This window comes from Panicum hallii, chromosome 5 (assembly GCF_002211085.1).
Source record: "Panicum hallii strain FIL2 chromosome 5, PHallii_v3.1, whole genome shotgun sequence".
NCBI lineage: Eukaryota > Viridiplantae > Streptophyta > Magnoliopsida > Poales > Poaceae > Panicum > Panicum hallii.
This window is the reverse complement of record NC_038046.1, coordinates 11,942,975-11,959,705: the sequence shown is the minus strand read 5'-3', so window position 1 is coordinate 11,959,705 and position 16,731 is coordinate 11,942,975. Positions and strand designations below refer to the sequence as shown.

Genomic DNA, 16,731 nt, shown 5'->3' with positions numbered 1-16,731 from the left:
TTGGGGCCGCAGTATTTTTTTTTTTGAAATGCATCACAAGCATTAAGCTCTATGCAAAGGCAAATCGCCAGATACAATACCCATTACATACCAGGGGACTTCGCTCATGTATACACATGAGCCAGCCTCTAAAACACAAGCTCCGTGGGTAGCTAAAGAGTCAGCAACCTTATTACAATTTCTATTACACAACGAGGCAAAACAAGAAGAAAACTCCGATTGCATCATGTCTCGAATATGAAACACTAAAGCCCCAATGCTGCCTCGATCTACATCCGTTGACCTGAGGGTTGTAGCCAGAACCGTGGCATCCATTTCCAAGATAACTTGTGACATACCCTAGCTGAGCTGCATGAAGAATGCTCTTGTATGCCGCAATGGCCTCAGCATGTAATGCCGATGAAGCATGCCGAATGTTCCCAGCCCCAGCTGCTAATACCTCTCCATTCATATCTCTCACCACAAAGCCCCATCCTCCGATCTTTTATCCGGGTCAAAAGAACCATCTGAGTTGATTTTGTAAAAGTTCTCTGGGGGAGGTTTCCATGAATCTTGAGTTACAGGTATGACTTTCTTTTCAGTCTCATGTAGCTTTTCGAATTGCATGAGGAAGAACGAGACAGAACCACAAACCTCATTTGCTTTTGGCAGCCTCTCACCATCATTAGCCTTATTTCTTGCCGACCACCATCTCCATAGGAAAACAAGCACTTTTAGCTGTATATTCTTCTGTAGCTCCCAGATCTTAGCGAGCACTTCTAAACCGGATTGGCAGCTCCCAATTCAGATCTGATGTCTTCCATGTTCAGAAGGCGCCAACATAATTTTACAAATTTACATTTAAAGAAGATATGGCCACAGTCCTCGTCCAGTCTTCCACAAACAGGACAGATAGTATCTAATTCCACCCCACGTCTGGCCACATTCCTTCTAACAGGAAGGCTGTTATGTGCAAAACGCCATACAAACATTTTAAATTTATTAGGGGCTTTGAGTTGCCAAATCTTGATCCATTGAAAATCCCTGTCATATCCATTTGCACGTACAAAACTAGAAGCGTCCTGTCCTGTTTGAGCATCTCTTCTCGCCACAGCAAGCTTATAAGCTGATTTGACTGAAAATTGCCCTTTTGCATCAAAATGCCAGGCAGGCCAATCCTCCATATGTTCATTAATAGGCATTTGTAAAATCTCATCAGCATCTGGTGGCCAAAATATATCACGTATTAGTTGCTCATCCCATTCACCTAATATTGGGTCTATAAGATCACTAACTCTAGTCAACGCACAGGACCTCCTAGGTGTTGCTGGTTTTCTTGTTGAGCCTTTGGGCAGCCATGTCTTCCCATATGTTTACTTTCTCTCCATTCCCAATTCGCCATATAACTCCTTCTTTTAAAAGTTCAGCCCCTCTCAAAATGCTTCTCCAAGAATATGAAATCCCAGCCTGAGGAACACAATGGAGAATATCTGAGTTTGGAAAATTTCTTGCCTTTAACACTTGGGCACAGTGAGTGTTAGGGCTGGTAAGAAATCTCCATGCTTGCCTACTTAGCATTGCTAAATTGAAAAGACGCAGATCACGAAAACCAAGACCACCGTTCTTCTTGGATGTAGTTAATTTTTCCCAACTCAGCCAGTGAATTTTATTTGTTTTGTCCTGCTGGCTCCACCAATATCTCCCATTAATCATACTGAGATCATCACAAAAACCTGTAAGGTCAAAACAAGACATAGCATAAGTGGGAATAGATTGTGCAACAGCCTTAATAAGAATTTCCTTACCAGCTTTTGATAGAAGTTTTTCCTGCCAGCCCTGAATCCTGCTCCAAACCTTCTTTTTGATGTATTCAAATACTGCTTTTTTATTTCCCAATGGAGATTGGTAATCCTAAATAACGTTCACTCCTGGCTTCAGATACAATAGACATGCCAGATTTGATCTGACTCCTAATTTCTTGACTTGTATTTGGGCTGAACATAATTGATGATTTATCTCTGTTAACTTTCTGACCAGCAGCCTGTTCATACAAATCCAGAATATATTTTTCCTGTGCGTCATTCTTCCTTGCTCTCATCAATATCAAGGAACCATCAGCAAAAAATAGATGGTTTATTCTTGGTGCTCTCGTCGACAAACCTTAATGCCTTCAATTCGGGGCCGCAGTATTTAGAGAACGTAGTTAAAGCAATTGCGCCGTTTTTTCGGATTGGCTGCCTGAATAACCACAGCAGCTGCAGGAACAACAGCTGCTCGCAGTTCAGTTAAAAAGGAGTACTAGTAGATGCCAAGCAGCCAATTGAATCGATCTGATTTGGAGAATTTCTCGGAGAGAGAATAATAAAGCACAATGCTAACTGTGCAAAATCTGCTGCCTCCTGTCCGGAACTCACAAGGGAAATGGCCTGAAAAAACTAGGAGTACCACAACTGAAGACGCACGTGTCCAAATCTGCACCGACAAACTCAACCTGCCCCGTCGACGTAGTTCAACACCAACCATCTAAACATTATGTGGCTCATAAAGATCAACAATGAAGGTCCCCCATTTGTGGTACTACTAACAAATTTTAGTCCCCCATTAGGACTGTTTGGACCACCCTAATATTTCCTATCATATCGGATGTTTGATATTAATTAGGAGTATTAAATATATACTAATTATAAAACTAATTGCAAAGATGTAGGCTAATTTGCGAGACGAATTTATTAAGCCTAATTAGTTCATGATTCGAAACATGTGCTAATGATAGATTAATTATGCTAAATAGATTCATCTCGTGAATTAATCTCCATTTATGCAATTGATTTTTATAATTAAACTATATTTAATACTAATTGATATCACGATGTGACAGTATCCAAACGGCTTGCATCCAACCACCAAAACGGGCTACTAACTGTCAACTGACCGAGCAGGAGGGCAGCGACAGACAAGGCCGCGGTCGTGGATAGAGTGGGATCGAGTGTGCTGTGTGGTAGTGAGCTCCCTGAGCCCTGCCGAGCAGGATAGGCTTCCGAGCTGCAAGCCGCACATGCCCGGTGCCCCTCGTTTAATTGCCAACACATTTATTCTTCTCCTTCAGAGCAAACAAACACTACCAAGAAATTCTGCAGTGCCTATTAATCTTTGTTGAGCTTTGGTTTTTTGTTTCTCGGACTCTTCTTCTTGTAAGGTTGCGTCCTCTGCTTCTGATTAGAGGCCGCCATGGATGAGGTCCTGGGAAGGAGTAGCTCAGTGAGAGTCACAAGGAGCATCTTTGGTGAAAGCACCGGTGGGAGTGGGAGGAAGCTGGAGAAGAACAGGGCGAGGGATGTTCTTCTAGGACAAGAGGTAACCTATCTCTGAATTGTTCCTGTGAATAGTAGTTGAGCACTGCTCGATTGAATTTCATATCGGCCTTCCCAAAACAAGTGTGTTTCGTATTCATGGACGCCTCGGTGCTTGCAGAATTTGTCTCCGGAAATGAAGCAGCTCGCGAAATTCTGCATGGATAGGCTGAATGAACGCAAGGCCGCCGTGGACAAGGAGAGAGCCGCCGCCGAGTCCGAGCTGCTGAGGGCGCGCGCCATGGCGAAAGAGCTGGAGCGCCAAATCGAGCAGGCCAAGGCCAGGGCGACGTCCAGGAGATCAGAGCTCCCGACAATGCGGGCGACAGGGGCACCCAAGAACGGCGCCGACGCGTCGAGCTCGCAGGAGGAGCGCGACGCGGCTGAGTACGCGGAGGTGGCGCGGGAGCTGGACCGTGCCAAGCAGGAGCTGCGCAGGCTGGGGCTGGAGATGAAGTCCGCGGCGGAGGCCAAGGCCAAGGCCGAGAGCGACATCGTGGCGTCGGCGATCACCATCCAGTGCAACCTGCGCTCGGCCGACGAGATGAAGCGGCTGGTGGACGAGGCGAACGAGGAGCACGTCCTGGTGGAGCTCGCGCGCATCGAGGCCGAGCGGGAGTGCCGCGAGATCGACGCCCAGCGGCGCGCCGAGGCGGAGCGGTTCGCCGGGGAGATGGAGGCCACCAGGGCCAAGATCGAGGCGCTGCGGAAGGACGTGGTCCGCGCGAGGGATATGGAGGCGATGCTCGCCGTGACGAACGCCGACGTGGAGGTCCTGCAGTCCGAGATGGAGCTGGTGCGCGCCATGGAGAGGAACAATGCCAAGAACGACGACGCAGCGGAGGCTGAGGCGAGGCGGAAGAAGGAAGAGGCGCAGGACAAGGCGCTGCTGCAGGCTGCGGAGGCCGAGCTCGATGCGGCCAAGAAGGAGCTGGAGAGCATCAAGGCCGAGAGATTCCAGTTCATGACGTCCATGGACAGCGCGCGCACCGAGATCCTTAGAGTCTCCGAGGAAGTGAATCGGCTCAAGGCGGAGGAGAAGAAGGCGGACGCGCAGGTGCAGCAGCTGAACGCCAAGCTGCTGAAGGCGAGGGCCCGGTTGGAGACCCTCACGGAGACCGACGAGCGATCCAGGGCGATCGTCTCCAACCTGACGTTGGCACTGCAGCAGCTGCAAGCGGAGAAAGAGAAGGCGAGGAAAGAGGAGGAGCTGACCGAGATCGAGCGACGGTGCGTGCGCGCCGAGACCGAGAGCGCGAACGCCGAGATCGCCGTGACCGAGGCACGTATCCAGCAGTCCGTGAAGGAGCTTGAGGCGGCGAAGGTGGCCGAGGCCGCGGCGATGAAGAAGCTGAAGGCCGCCGTGGAGGGCACGATGCAGGCGAGGGCGTCACAGGGTTCGGGGACCATAACCATCTCGCGATTCGAGTACGAGTACCTGAGCGGGCGCGCGGCGCTGGTCCGCGTGGTGGCGGACAAGAAGGTGTCCGCAGCGCAGGCGTGGGTGCAGGCGCTGAAGGCCGGCGAGAAGGAGCTGGAGGCGCGCGCGGAGGCCGCGGAGCTCGTGGCCGCCGAGGTGCGCGCCAGGGAGGCCGAGGCGGCGGCGGAGGCGGAGAGCGCGGCGGGCGAGCAGAAGGCGCTGGAGCTGGAGCTGTACGACCTGAACGCGGCGGCGGAGCGGGAGGAGCTGATGTGCGAGTACCCGCGGCGGCGGTCGACCAGGGTGTCGGCGACGATGCGGAGGGCGAGGGCGCGGCGGCCGTCGGTGTCGTCGGCGTCGGGGATCCGGAACCCGCGGTCGCCGTCGTTCACCATCAAGAGGAAGAAGAAGGTGATGCCCAGCATCTTCAAGCTCATCAAGCAGAGGAAGGACAAAAGCGCCAGCTGAAGCTGGGCCTCGCCGAACGCCGAAGAAAGCAGCGCCATCGCCCATCGGCGTTCAGCAGGGTGGTGGCTACATGTATAGCAGTGTACCAATCTCTGTTGCTTGTACATGACTACATGTCAGGTGCCACTGCAATGCAAAATGTACAGGGTTCTTGTGCATGTACAGCAGTGTAACACAGCTTTGTTCTTGCTGCGTTAGTAATCTTATTAATCTTAAAAACATGCGTCCATCTGTGTGCCGAACTGAACATGGTTTCATACGCGTGATCGAGCCAAGCACGACAGCATCGATGCTACAAATGACCTCACAACAAGACTTGCAAAGGTGTCAACTGCCAAGGGCACAAGGAATCCCGGTTAGACGAAGACGGCGGTAGCGTGTGGCCCCACCAATCAGCCGCACGAACCCCGCAGGTTCCCCCACGTGGCCGCAGCCGCACGGACCAAAGCGGAGAGAAGAGGAGGGGAAGGCCAGAGAACACACCCGAAGAGGAACCCAACCGCCGACGCCGAGGCCCAGCGAGGGAGACCGACGCCATGCGGCTGCGGCACGCGTCCGACCTCCGCGCCTTCCTCGCCGCGGCCGCCGTCGCGCACCTCTCCTCCTCCCCGGCCTCCCGCGCCTCCCCGTGCGCGCCCCCTCCGCTGCCGGCGCCGCGGCTCCGCGCGTTCGCATCCTCCCGGGTCTCGACGCCACCCTCCTCGCCCTCGCCCTCGCCCTCGCCCGCGGGGGCGGTCGCCTCGGCGGGCGCCTCAGCGGCCGCAGCCGCCGCAGCCTGCGAGCAGGGGGCGGCGAAGCCCGCGATATGCACGGCCGATGAGCTGCACTACGCGCCCGTGCCGGGCACCGAGTGGCGGCTAGCGCTCTGGCGGTACCGTCCGCCGCCTGAGGTGAGGGCTGCCTCTGGGGGGAGTGTGGTTAGGGGTGGTGCTTTGCTTGGGGTTGCTTGGTTGTTGAAATTTTTGCTGGTTTGGATTGCGCAGGCGCCGAAGAGGAACCACCCGCTGATGCTGCTGTCTGGAGTGGCTACGAACGCTGTTGGGTTCGACCTGTCCCCTGGGGTGAGTGAGCTTGACCATGATGACGCTATTGGTGTCGATGAAGTACCCTATGACGAGTGCACACTTGTTCTCTGTGAACAAATTTCGTGTGATAGTTATGAAGGAATATGCAGCCTACTAAAATTTATGAAAAGGTCCGCATATTTTCGTCACATAAATCATAGTAGCTATTGACAGAGTTAGGATGCCTGTAGACAAAATTTCCGTAGCAGCGTGTCAGCTTGTGCGCGATATTGCAGTTTAGTGCATTGACTTGATAAATATCAGCCTTAAGTGAAAAGTTGTTGCTTAGTTTTCAGTTGTCTACTAGTCCTAGTAGATTTCCACCTATTCTATAGCAGGACATGAATTAGTTCTGATGTTTCTTTCCTATTTTAAAATAGTAATGATATTCCTTTTTATGATTTTTTGGGGATTCAAGTTTTGTTTGCTTTCTGGTTACATGTAACAGTCAATAGTTAAAAAACAAAAAGCACAAATTAACTGTCTTCTTTTTTATGATCGTTATTTATCTTTGGTTATTTTTTCCTGTTATGGCTTCCCTTTGACTCCTGGATTTGACTGATACATATAAAATGCTGCCAGGCTTCTTTTGCTCGTCATATGTCTATGCAAGGATTTGATACATGGATTGTTGAAGTGCGTGGTGCAGGCTTGAGCATGCGTGGATCAGAACTAGCTGCAGCTAACACCAAATCTGACATGCCCCCAGATTCTAGTTTGGATGAAAGTTCTACAGCAAAAGCAAATGTTGTTGTTCCTGCCAAGAATATGTCCACTTCTGATCCTCAAATTTCTGAAGTTCCAGTAATAGCAGATAAGAACATGGTAGGAACAAGTGCATCAGAAGAACCACAGCTGGTGATAAAGTTATCAAATACTTTGGTGGGCTTGGGTGAAACATTCTCAAGTTATGTGAAAGATAGCCGTCTGAAAAACATAGTTGATAGCTTTTTTGATCGAGTTTCAGAACTTGCTCCCGATGCCTCCTTGGCTAGCCTTGAGGAGATTTCAGAAAAGATTTTAGGTTTGTTGGAATTGCCGCAAACATCAGTGATATCTAATCAGATTAGCAATTTGAGTCAGCGCCTAGTGAAGATTCTTGGGGAAGGCCAGCAAACTGTTTCACCTCGGTTATTTGGGTGGCAAGAACGCCTCTCCGCAACCATTGAAGACCTGCAGAAACAGTTGGAGCTGATTATTAGCTATGATTGGGACTTTGATCATTATCTGGAGGAGGACGTACCTGCTGCGGTTTGTATTCTTCCCTGTATAGTAGTCAGATGGTACCTAGGAAACCTCTTTAAGAAGTGTGCAACACCTTTTTTTGTTTAGATGGATTACATAAGAAAGCAGAGTGTACCAAAGGATGGAAAGTTGCTTGCCATTGGTCATTCCATGGGAGGAATCTTATTGTATGCGATGGTTTCGAAGTGTGGTATGTTTTATCGACATGTCTCCTTTGATCTTTTCACATTCTTTTACATGTAGCAGTGCTGGCATGTTTTTTATTCGATGCAAAGAAATGGAACAAGTCTTATCATTGTTAACTGGGGATATTTTGTCAAGCATGCTTATTTTCTCAATCAATAGTATTGGCTGCTAATTTCATTTATCTACTTGATATTGAGATATTGAACCTTTGAGAAAACATTAAGTAGAAAGTCAAAGTCATGCTATTAGACTACATTACTGCGACAATCCTATCCAATCCCATTCATCCTCGCATATCAATGTTTTGACTGCAATTTCATCTACCGCATGACATACTGAATATTTAAGTGGTACAATTTATTTCTCCCTCGCCTACTTTTATCAAAATGTCTTCTGCATAACCCACTATGGTGCAACAAATGCTCCATTGGTTCTGCTCTTTGTTCAGTTACTCTTTACCCTAATTAATGTTTCCTTGAAAGTTGAAGTTCCTGTTACTAAAATTATAAATCTCATCATGTGTTTGCTTTCTTGATTGCCTTTCCGATTTTATTGTTTACTTCTGCTCCCTGACATCCAAGATGTTAGCAGTGTTTGTTTTTTATAATGTTTTTTGGAGACGTTTTTTTGGGGAGGATTTTATAATGTTAACTCAAACAATCCTTAGAATGCCATCTCCGTTTTAGTGTACAAAGCTTGCATCTTCCTAAATCAATGCCTTATGTAGATTCAGCAGTGATTTGTTGTTTTCCTCCCCCAAAACTACATGGAGATAAACTATTTGTTGGTACATTGCTGGTAATTTATTGGACGTGTGCATACTGCCTCTCAAGTCTTAAGTCTGTCAGGAATCATCATTGTTCAAGTAGCTTCCACTTGAATTCTCATAGGGCAACAGTTAATTTTCAATAAGACATAGCAAAAGAATACCATTTGGGGTCAAAGAACTATGTCATCACGATCTGATCTAGAGCCAAGAGTTATCTTGCGCGTAATATGTGTTAATCTGCATATCAATAACCACATATCACATATGAAATGAAACTAGTTCTGTGCAAAGATCGAGCAATCCATCAGTTATATCTTTTGATTTCATGGTTCCATCTCCATTGCTTTTTACATCTGATGTCCGTGTGATTTGAAGCTCTTCTCTTTTTTATATTGGTTTGGCTCAGTTTGCTTGTTTGTCAGCTTATCAAATATTTGTTGCCAATGTATGGTACTAATTTATTTTGTCCTGCTTCATAAGGATTCGAAGGGGCTGAGCCAGAACTGGCAGCAATTGTTACTTTGGCTTCATCAGTTGACTACACAACATCCAACTCCTCACTCAAGATGCTATTGCCTCTTGTAAGTTGACCATCAAGCAGTTTTGACATACCTTTTGCATATGCGTAAACTAATCTTCACTGTATTCTCAATTAGGCAGATCCAGCTGAGATGTTGCGCGTTCCTGCTATCCCACTAGGAGCATTACTGTCTACTACCTATCCTATATCATCCCGTGCACCATATATTCTGTCACTGCTGCGTTCTCAAATTTCAGCCAAGGAGATGATGGACCCTGAACTTCTTTCAAAGCTTATCTTGAATAACTTTTGTAAGTCAGGCATATCTTGCTGTTTGTTATAAAAGCTATCAAGTGCTCATTTGTGTTTAAGATACTAGTCAGATGATATTTAACTGAAACATAACCGTGAATTGTTTCATTTGAAGGTATTCTGACTCATTTGTTATGTTCACAGTATCGTATCAGTACCGTATCAGTATACATATAATATATTTTTTGCTAAGAAGTTGCATAGATTAGCAATATGAGCTATGTGGTTTGTTTTACAATATCAGTGTACTGCGTGAAAATGCTCACGGTATTTTTATACATCTCCTATACCATTTGATTTGCTGGAAGCAGTTCACTGACATAAGTTCGTAAGATATGATTAAATTCTGAAATATTTATGACATTTGCAGGAATGTATAATCTTATATTGTAATAGTAAATGCCCTTGTTGCCAGAAGTGTTAAAAAACTGAATGAACGGGACAACGTTGATTTTGAAAACAAACGCTTGGTTCACTTATGCTGTTATAGTGAGTTTTATCATCTTTCTTCTTAACATTTCCTCAACTTGGGTGTCATGGTATGCAGGCACAGTACCTGCAAAGGTTCTATTACAGCTGACGACCGCATTCCGTGATGGTGGTCTGTGCAACAGGAATGGTACCTTTTTCTTCAAAGAGCATCTTCACAAAATCAAAGTTCCGGTACTTGCCCTTGCTGGAGATGAGGATCTGATTTGCCCCCCAGAAGCTGTTTACGGTCTGGCAACGAGCTCCATTTTTCCTTTGTTATTATGCAATGAGGAATCCCTTTTATAGTACTTAATGCAGAGCATGAACATTAGTTAGTTGCAACTTTATTTTAGCGCCAGGTCTTGCCAATGTGCCACGATAATAGTCATTAGATTTCACTGCTTGAGTGACCTTAGTCTACAATCTGACAGCCTAGGACTAAGGCTCCATGGTGTTAGCTCATACCACACAGTTTCATTTTCCATCTGTTCTGGTCTTGGTTATCTCTAACCACAATAGGGTTTGGTGTTAGTATGCTTAGATTCTATTGTATCCTATTCTAGTTCTTGTTTCTGAATTTCTTTAGAAAAAAGCAATTGTTGACTTTTTGCTTATGTTTGCAGAAACTGTGAAACTAATTCCTCAGCATTTGGTCACATACAAGGTTTTCGGAGCCCCTGAAGGCCCTCACTATGCACACTATGACTTAGTTGGAGGGCGGAAGGTACGTTGACAATAAATGATACTTGAGAACTAGGAGTCAATTTTTGTACTAATCATCACGCTTATGGTGATCTGTACTATGCGCAGGCTGTCCATGAAGTGTACCCATGTATAATAGAGTTTCTCTCTCAGCACGACAAAGTGTCTTCATGAGTTTTCACCATTGATATCTATGATTGTATGATGTTCAAGACATTGAAATTCGTGGTGAAATCACCTAAATAGAATTAAAGGGTTTTTTTGGTTCTTTTTGTTAACACGACTAGGCACTCTGCTATTAGATGGGTGCTATTGTTCGTCTGTTGCTAATTCATCTTAAATTTACCCTCTCTGAAACAGATATTTATAAACAACCATGTAGGAGTAGTATTAGAGAGACGTACTCAGCTGGATGTTGGCACCTCTGGCCGGATTGGTGATATCTTCAATATCGATGTCTATCTTTTAGCTCTCCAGATTAGTGGCTGTTAAATGCAAGGTTGGAAATGTAATTTCAACTGCAGTGCTATTGTTTTTGGGCTCGTCAGTTGCGTGGTCATGAAAGTATCAGCACGTGCACGAGGATCAATTGTAAGGATCACCAGGAGTCGTAAGCCCAAAGTAGTCTAACTGTAATTGCACGGGAAGGCATAACCCTTAGATGGCACATTGTAAACACATTCTCAAAGCACACGGTTCATCCGAATTGACACCGCAAAACTTCTTCGAAATGACCCTCCAACAAGAGGATCCCAGAATTCAGAATCACAGATTTGATGAAAGATAGCCAAAATATGGCATTTCTATCTGCAAGATGCAACGAATGGAGGATGTGTTTATATAATAATAACATATATAATGGGCTGTACAGAACCACAGAGTTTTTTTTTTCCGATTCCACACCGTTCCACAGAACGTGCCTGGAGTTGGTATTTTAAGTCTTGGTGACAGCAGTCTTGCAAACTGGGCAAGTGTTCTTCTGAGAGAGCCACTGCTTGATGCAGTACACATGGTAGCTATGGCCACATTCCAGCCTTCCCATCTCCTCGTTCGCTTCAAATTCTTCCTGCAAAACAATATGCATTAGACTTGTTTTAATGCATAAATCACAGGGCAGTAGCATAACGAGAAGTCATGGAATCATGGAACTAAGGAGAAAGGAGGCACAAGCATACCTGACAGATACTGCATTTCCTCTCCATTTCTGTTGCGAAACGGAAAGAGCCATAGGATGGGTGCTTGACCTTCCTAATGCTGCGGGTAATCTCATCCTCACGCAACCCTGTGTTAACATACCCGATTTTGTCTCCAAGCTCGAGCAACTCCTGCAAGGCAAAGCGGCTTATCATCCTCTGATGGCAGTGGCAATACATAGGTGCAGGATACCACAGAATGGAATGCATACCTCATATGTCATGTTATCCACGTCAAGGCGCCAATCCTGGTAGCGATCATACATGCTCATTCCTCCCAGTAATACTCTTGTCTGAAACATCATGATCTGCAAATAAAGGTAAAATGGAGCATATGAAGCTGGGATGTATCATATATTTTCTTTCTAAAGGGTTTTTACTAAAAAAATCAAGTGTATGTGATGTCTTAGGTACTGCAGAATAAAACATAATGATCTACTTTAGCTAATAAACATTGTAGAAAGAGTGAACATGCATTATACTCTCCATTGCAACTAAAGATGATTTGACTTGCATAAAGTGCAGACTGAAGTTCAGGGGTGGCATGACCAGCCAACTCACAACATATGCATGCTATTTCAATTGGTTGATCGGCCCTTTCATTTCTATGGTTACAATTCAACTTCATCTGTGTAAGATAAAATCGCAGTAGGTTCATAACTGGGTGGGCATGGTAATATTTCTAGAGCAGAAAGATGGGGAATAGGCAGATTTAAGAAGATTGCTTGGGGATAGATGTTTCCATGGTATTGGCATATTATTTGACACGACGTGCTACCAGAAAACCGCAACAATTGCAATGTTCATTTGTCCATGTCCAGGGTACCGTGTCCAAAACTATAAGCTAAAATGTGCTCTCATGGTCGACCCATTCTTCAAGGTAGAGTGTTGAGTTGTGTTCCAAATTCAGTTGCACAAAAAAGGCCGACTTGTGACGGAGCGTAGCGGAGGCCCGTCGCCGGAGGCTTGGGCCGGAGCAATTAGGGTTTCCCCTTGACGACAATCTTCTTGTAAGCCGCCGCACGGCGTTGTAACCCGACTCTTAATATATTGAAGTTCTTGCTGGCTGGCGCCCGTGGTTTTTCCCTTCCGCATTGGTTGGGTTTTCCACGTTAAATCTCGTGTCCCCTTTCGGTTTGATCTGTTTACTTTCATCGTTTATTCGTCATCGTTTATAACAGAGATCATACAATTATGGTTCGGAGGTCAATTGTTTCTGAAAAGAAGATAACAAGACAAACCAAAGTAGAACACAAAGGGTTGGAAATATGGTTCGGAGGTCATTTGTTTCAGAAAAGAAGATTACAAGACCCACCAAAGTAGAACACAAAGGGTTGGCATGCAAAGAGACTGTAGAACAATTCGCTTTCGGTTCTCTAGACCATATCAATCAAGGGGAATGGGAACTGTTGACTGGTTAAGGAAATGACATCTGAGAAGATTAACAGTGTGTTCCTATACATCTGTTTATTGGATCCAGACCGACAATGCTCATGGATCTTGGCATTGAATGATTTGTGTAGGGGCCATCACTAGGCAGGTGCCCACATAAAGTGTTGAAGGAATTACTACAGATCTGATTGTGACTGAAGCAACAGGCAAATCATAAGCAGCATGAAGCATCGGTCCCCCTAAGCAGGCAGCAAATAATAGTTCAGTGCAGCAAGACAGGCTTGGCACTAATCATAAATTGTTAACTGCTAGCATCACCCATCAGCCATTGAAGGCCATCATTCCCACACCAGCATGCCCGTTCCTACCTTGAACATACTGTACGATACACCAGAACTCTGTGCCAAAAGAGAATTGAGCCACATCATTGGCCGTGATTGTCAGGTGTTCCACAACTGCAGCCCCCATTCTTGGATAGCGCACTTAAGAACCAAATGACCATTTTGCCCAGCCGAAACATGGAGTATCCAGCATTCATACTTGTAGTTGGCTTTGGAATATGCAGGACCTAGACTCACTATGGTTGAGAGGTCCGTTTCCATGACCACATTGCTATTGGTTTCACTCCTTTCTCAACTGCAATTATCCTAATCCTTTAATCAACAGGACCGTGCATGTCATCAACTGGTCCTAGGAGGCAGGAGCATGCACAATGCAAAATACATTTAAAAGATGCTCAAGCCAAAGAGAAGATATAGCCACATTATAGCAGCTCCGAAAGATTTATTTCAAAGGAAAGCATGCCTTTGAAGACGCTTAAATTATTTGCATATGCTAAGGGTAGGTGCATGGACATAGGCACATAGCTAAGCATTGATGCTGTGAAAGTAGCTAAACTATCCTACCCATTAAACTTCTCTTTGTGCCTAATCAAATTTGGCTAAGCACCTCAACTGCAGATACATTAAGACCTTAATATAGATTCGCTCATGTCAGTACCACTACCCCGCGGCTGCAACCACCGGTCATCATTGTGCTTGTTATGGCACCGGTTCCCGTTATCAATCTCCACGAAGGCCACCATCTCACGTCACGTTTAGCGCACGAAAGAAGCAAGTCAACCACTTCCAACGCCCACCCAGCTGCCCAGGTGCAGCGTACCAGTCAGTTAGGCTAATCCCAGTGCATGTTTCATAGAGATGCTATGTAAGCATTCTTGATGATGTGGCAATGACTTAATGAGAGAGATGAAATGAGTTTCCAACACATATTGTCGCTTGCATGCACCGCCTATGAAACACCAAAATGAAACAATGCATCGTGTGGGGGTATTTCATCCATGAATTAAATGCTTTATTGCTTACGTGGCATTCTTGGAAACACAAAAATGAAACCTCCCATTAGCATTAGCCTTACCACGCACGCGTCCTCACCGCACAAGCATGTCAGACGATCACGCGCTTAGCGACCCTGCCCTACGCACCAACCGCTCGAGTGGGGAAGGCATGGAATGGATGCGGTTGAGGTGCGCAAGCAAACGAGGAGAGGCAAAAAAGCAATCTTTTCCGTGTGTGGCAGACAGTGTTACTGTACCTCTTCTTCGAGGCCGCCGGGGGAGTGACGGTACCCGCGCATGCGGCGGAGGCGGCCGGAGGGGATGAGGTCGGCGCCGAAGAAGGGGGCGTCGAGGTGCGGCGGCGGCGGCGAGTCCATGAAGGACGAGGATATCTGCTCCTGCACGGTCGCCCTCCGGGACAGGCACGGCCTCTGTTCAGGTGAGAGCTCATCAATACGGCAGAACATGGCAAAGATTCCATTTGCGTGTGGTGAGTTATAAAGAATTCACCGTGGTCCAGAACACAGATGTATAATTACTGAAAACAAGCAACAAGTAATTTTTTTTTAAAGAACAAGCAACTAGTAATGGCATTGACCTTTGAACAATATTGACGACCGTCCGTAATGACCACAGTTGTCAAGATTAAGTGGGGGATTTAATGGCTATAATTAAGTTTTTGAAGGGGACAAGAAATGCTGTGAACCTGACAGAAAGCATAACCATTCTTGTGGGCTAACAGCACCCACAGGACAAGGGAGATTATTAAGTACGAAATTAAGGCAAAAGATCATCGGAAAAAATAAAAGAAATATCAGCAGCCCTCTAGCCTCCAAGAACAAGGAATCCTTTCCGAACGAACGAAACTTGAGTACGAGCAGATCGAAACACGAGGCGGCAAGGAAGGATGGACGCGAAGAAAAGCCATTTCACGCACCTCCCTGTGGGACCTCTCCCCCTCGGCGCCGCGGCCGCCCCTCCCCACCATCTGGTGCCGCGCCACCACGCAGTCCACCGAGGACGCCTCCGCGGCGAACGGTATCCCGGGCGCGCACCACACGTCGGCGCCGATCCCCCCGGCGACGAGGCCCCCACCGCCCCCGCCGCCGCGCTCCTTCCTCCTCTCCTTCCCCCTCCGCCGCCGCCGCCCGTGCCAGTCCGCCGACGACCGCACGGCCGCCGCCGCCGCCGCCCCGGGCGCGTACGCCTGCGAGGCCGCCGCCGACGTGCATCCCAGCCCGCGCAGCGCCGCGGAGGCGAACCCCTTCCGCCTCCCCTCCTCCGCCCCCGGCGGCGGCGACAGCGGCAGCGGCGGGGGCGAGGACGAGGAGGCGGCCTCGCCGCGCGGGTTCAGGAGGAGGCGCCGGATCCCCCGCCGGCGCTCCGCCGCGGGCGAGCGGTCCCCGGCCATGGGGGGCGCGGCTGGCTGCCCTCGGCCTCGGCGTCCCTCCCCTCGTCGGGCCCGGAGAGTCGGAGGGGGAGCGAGAGAGGGGCAGGTGGGGGCGGGCGGGCGGGCAGTAATGGCTGGCAGTGTGGAAGCGACGCCCGCAGGGGGCACAGGGCTGGCTCACTGCGTCTGCGTGCGCGTGGCGTGGCGTGGCGTGGGGTGGAAGACCGGAGGGAGGGAGTAGTAGTAGAGGGGAGCGGGAGGCGGAGCACGAGGCGGGCAGGCGGCGCGACGGGATGAGAGGTGGTAAATTCTTGTCCCGGATTCGGTGCGGCGCTGGATTTGAGGCGCCGGGCGGATGTTCTTGACTTTACGGCCACCTCCAATCCAAGCCTCAAAAATGGTTTTCTTAAAAAAGGATGGAGTAGCCGCGGATAAAGAATTGTACTCTACCGAGCGCCATCCCTGGTGCCGTACGCGTGTACGCGTATTTCTCCTCATCACGGACTTAGTATAGTATACTGATACCCGTATTTACTAGCAGCAGTAGTACAACATTTTCTTCCCGATAGCGCAGGTAGGATAGCGTAGGAGCAGTGGTCGTACTTGTGGCGTGAAGCTGCGCGAGAGGAGGAGTCGATCGGATTCGGAGCATCCATCTATTGGTACAAAGAGGGAGGAGGCCATTTACCCCATCAAGCACTAGGATCTCAAGGACCATGTGTGGCATTCATGGTTCCGTGTCTGGTAGGTGAATCTGAGAGCGGGACGCGGCAGGGGTACCTGAGCTTGTTCCAAAAGAAGGGCGAGGTCCAGGACATGATGCGGTACGCGATCTTTGCCTATTTTAGCTGCGGCGACACGGTGTTGGTGCGCTATCTATCTCTACAAGAAGCAGTCACGGAGCGAGCGAGCAGCTGACCGGCAGCCAAGGCAT

At 47.9% G+C, this 16,731-nt stretch overlaps 3 protein-coding genes and 1 long non-coding RNA gene across 4 annotated transcripts; 2 read left to right on the top strand and 2 right to left on the bottom strand.

Moving 5' to 3' along the window:
• Positions 1–14: 14 nt before the first annotated feature.
• LOC112895556 lies at positions 15–2,796 on the bottom strand. The gene is made up of 3 exons (XR_003229205.1): positions 1,785–2,796; positions 1,294–1,712; positions 15–1,201 (listed from the first exon to the last, which is right to left on the bottom strand). It is a non-coding gene; the product is annotated as an uncharacterized LOC112895556 (long non-coding RNA).
• Positions 2,797–3,055: 259 nt separating this feature from the next.
• LOC112895553 (protein PLASTID MOVEMENT IMPAIRED 2-like) lies at positions 3,056–5,375 on the top strand. Its single transcript, XM_025963517.1, has 2 exons — positions 3,056–3,333; positions 3,451–5,375. The coding sequence occupies exons 1-2, from the start codon at positions 3,208–3,210 to the stop codon at positions 5,215–5,217; spliced, it is 1,893 nt and encodes a 630-aa protein (XP_025819302.1). The 5' UTR covers positions 3,056–3,207; the 3' UTR covers positions 5,218–5,375.
• A 215-nt stretch (positions 5,376–5,590) lies between these two features.
• On the top strand, positions 5,591–10,962 carry LOC112895554. Its single transcript, XM_025963518.1, has 9 exons — positions 5,591–6,107; positions 6,201–6,278; positions 6,864–7,532; positions 7,614–7,716; positions 8,962–9,062; positions 9,138–9,312; positions 9,861–10,031; positions 10,408–10,508; positions 10,595–10,962. The coding sequence occupies exons 1-9, from the start codon at positions 5,754–5,756 to the stop codon at positions 10,658–10,660; spliced, it is 1,818 nt and encodes a 605-aa protein (XP_025819303.1). The 5' UTR covers positions 5,591–5,753; the 3' UTR covers positions 10,661–10,962.
• A 224-nt stretch (positions 10,963–11,186) lies between these two features.
• LOC112895555 lies at positions 11,187–16,105 on the bottom strand. Its single transcript, XM_025963519.1, has 5 exons — positions 15,345–16,105; positions 14,665–14,838; positions 11,892–11,987; positions 11,662–11,811; positions 11,187–11,552 (listed from the first exon to the last, which is right to left on the bottom strand). Exons 1-5 carry the CDS (start codon positions 15,816–15,818, stop codon positions 11,421–11,423), a joined length of 1,026 nt encoding a protein of 341 aa, XP_025819304.1. The 5' UTR covers positions 15,819–16,105; the 3' UTR covers positions 11,187–11,420.
• Positions 16,106–16,731: the final 626 nt, after the last annotated feature.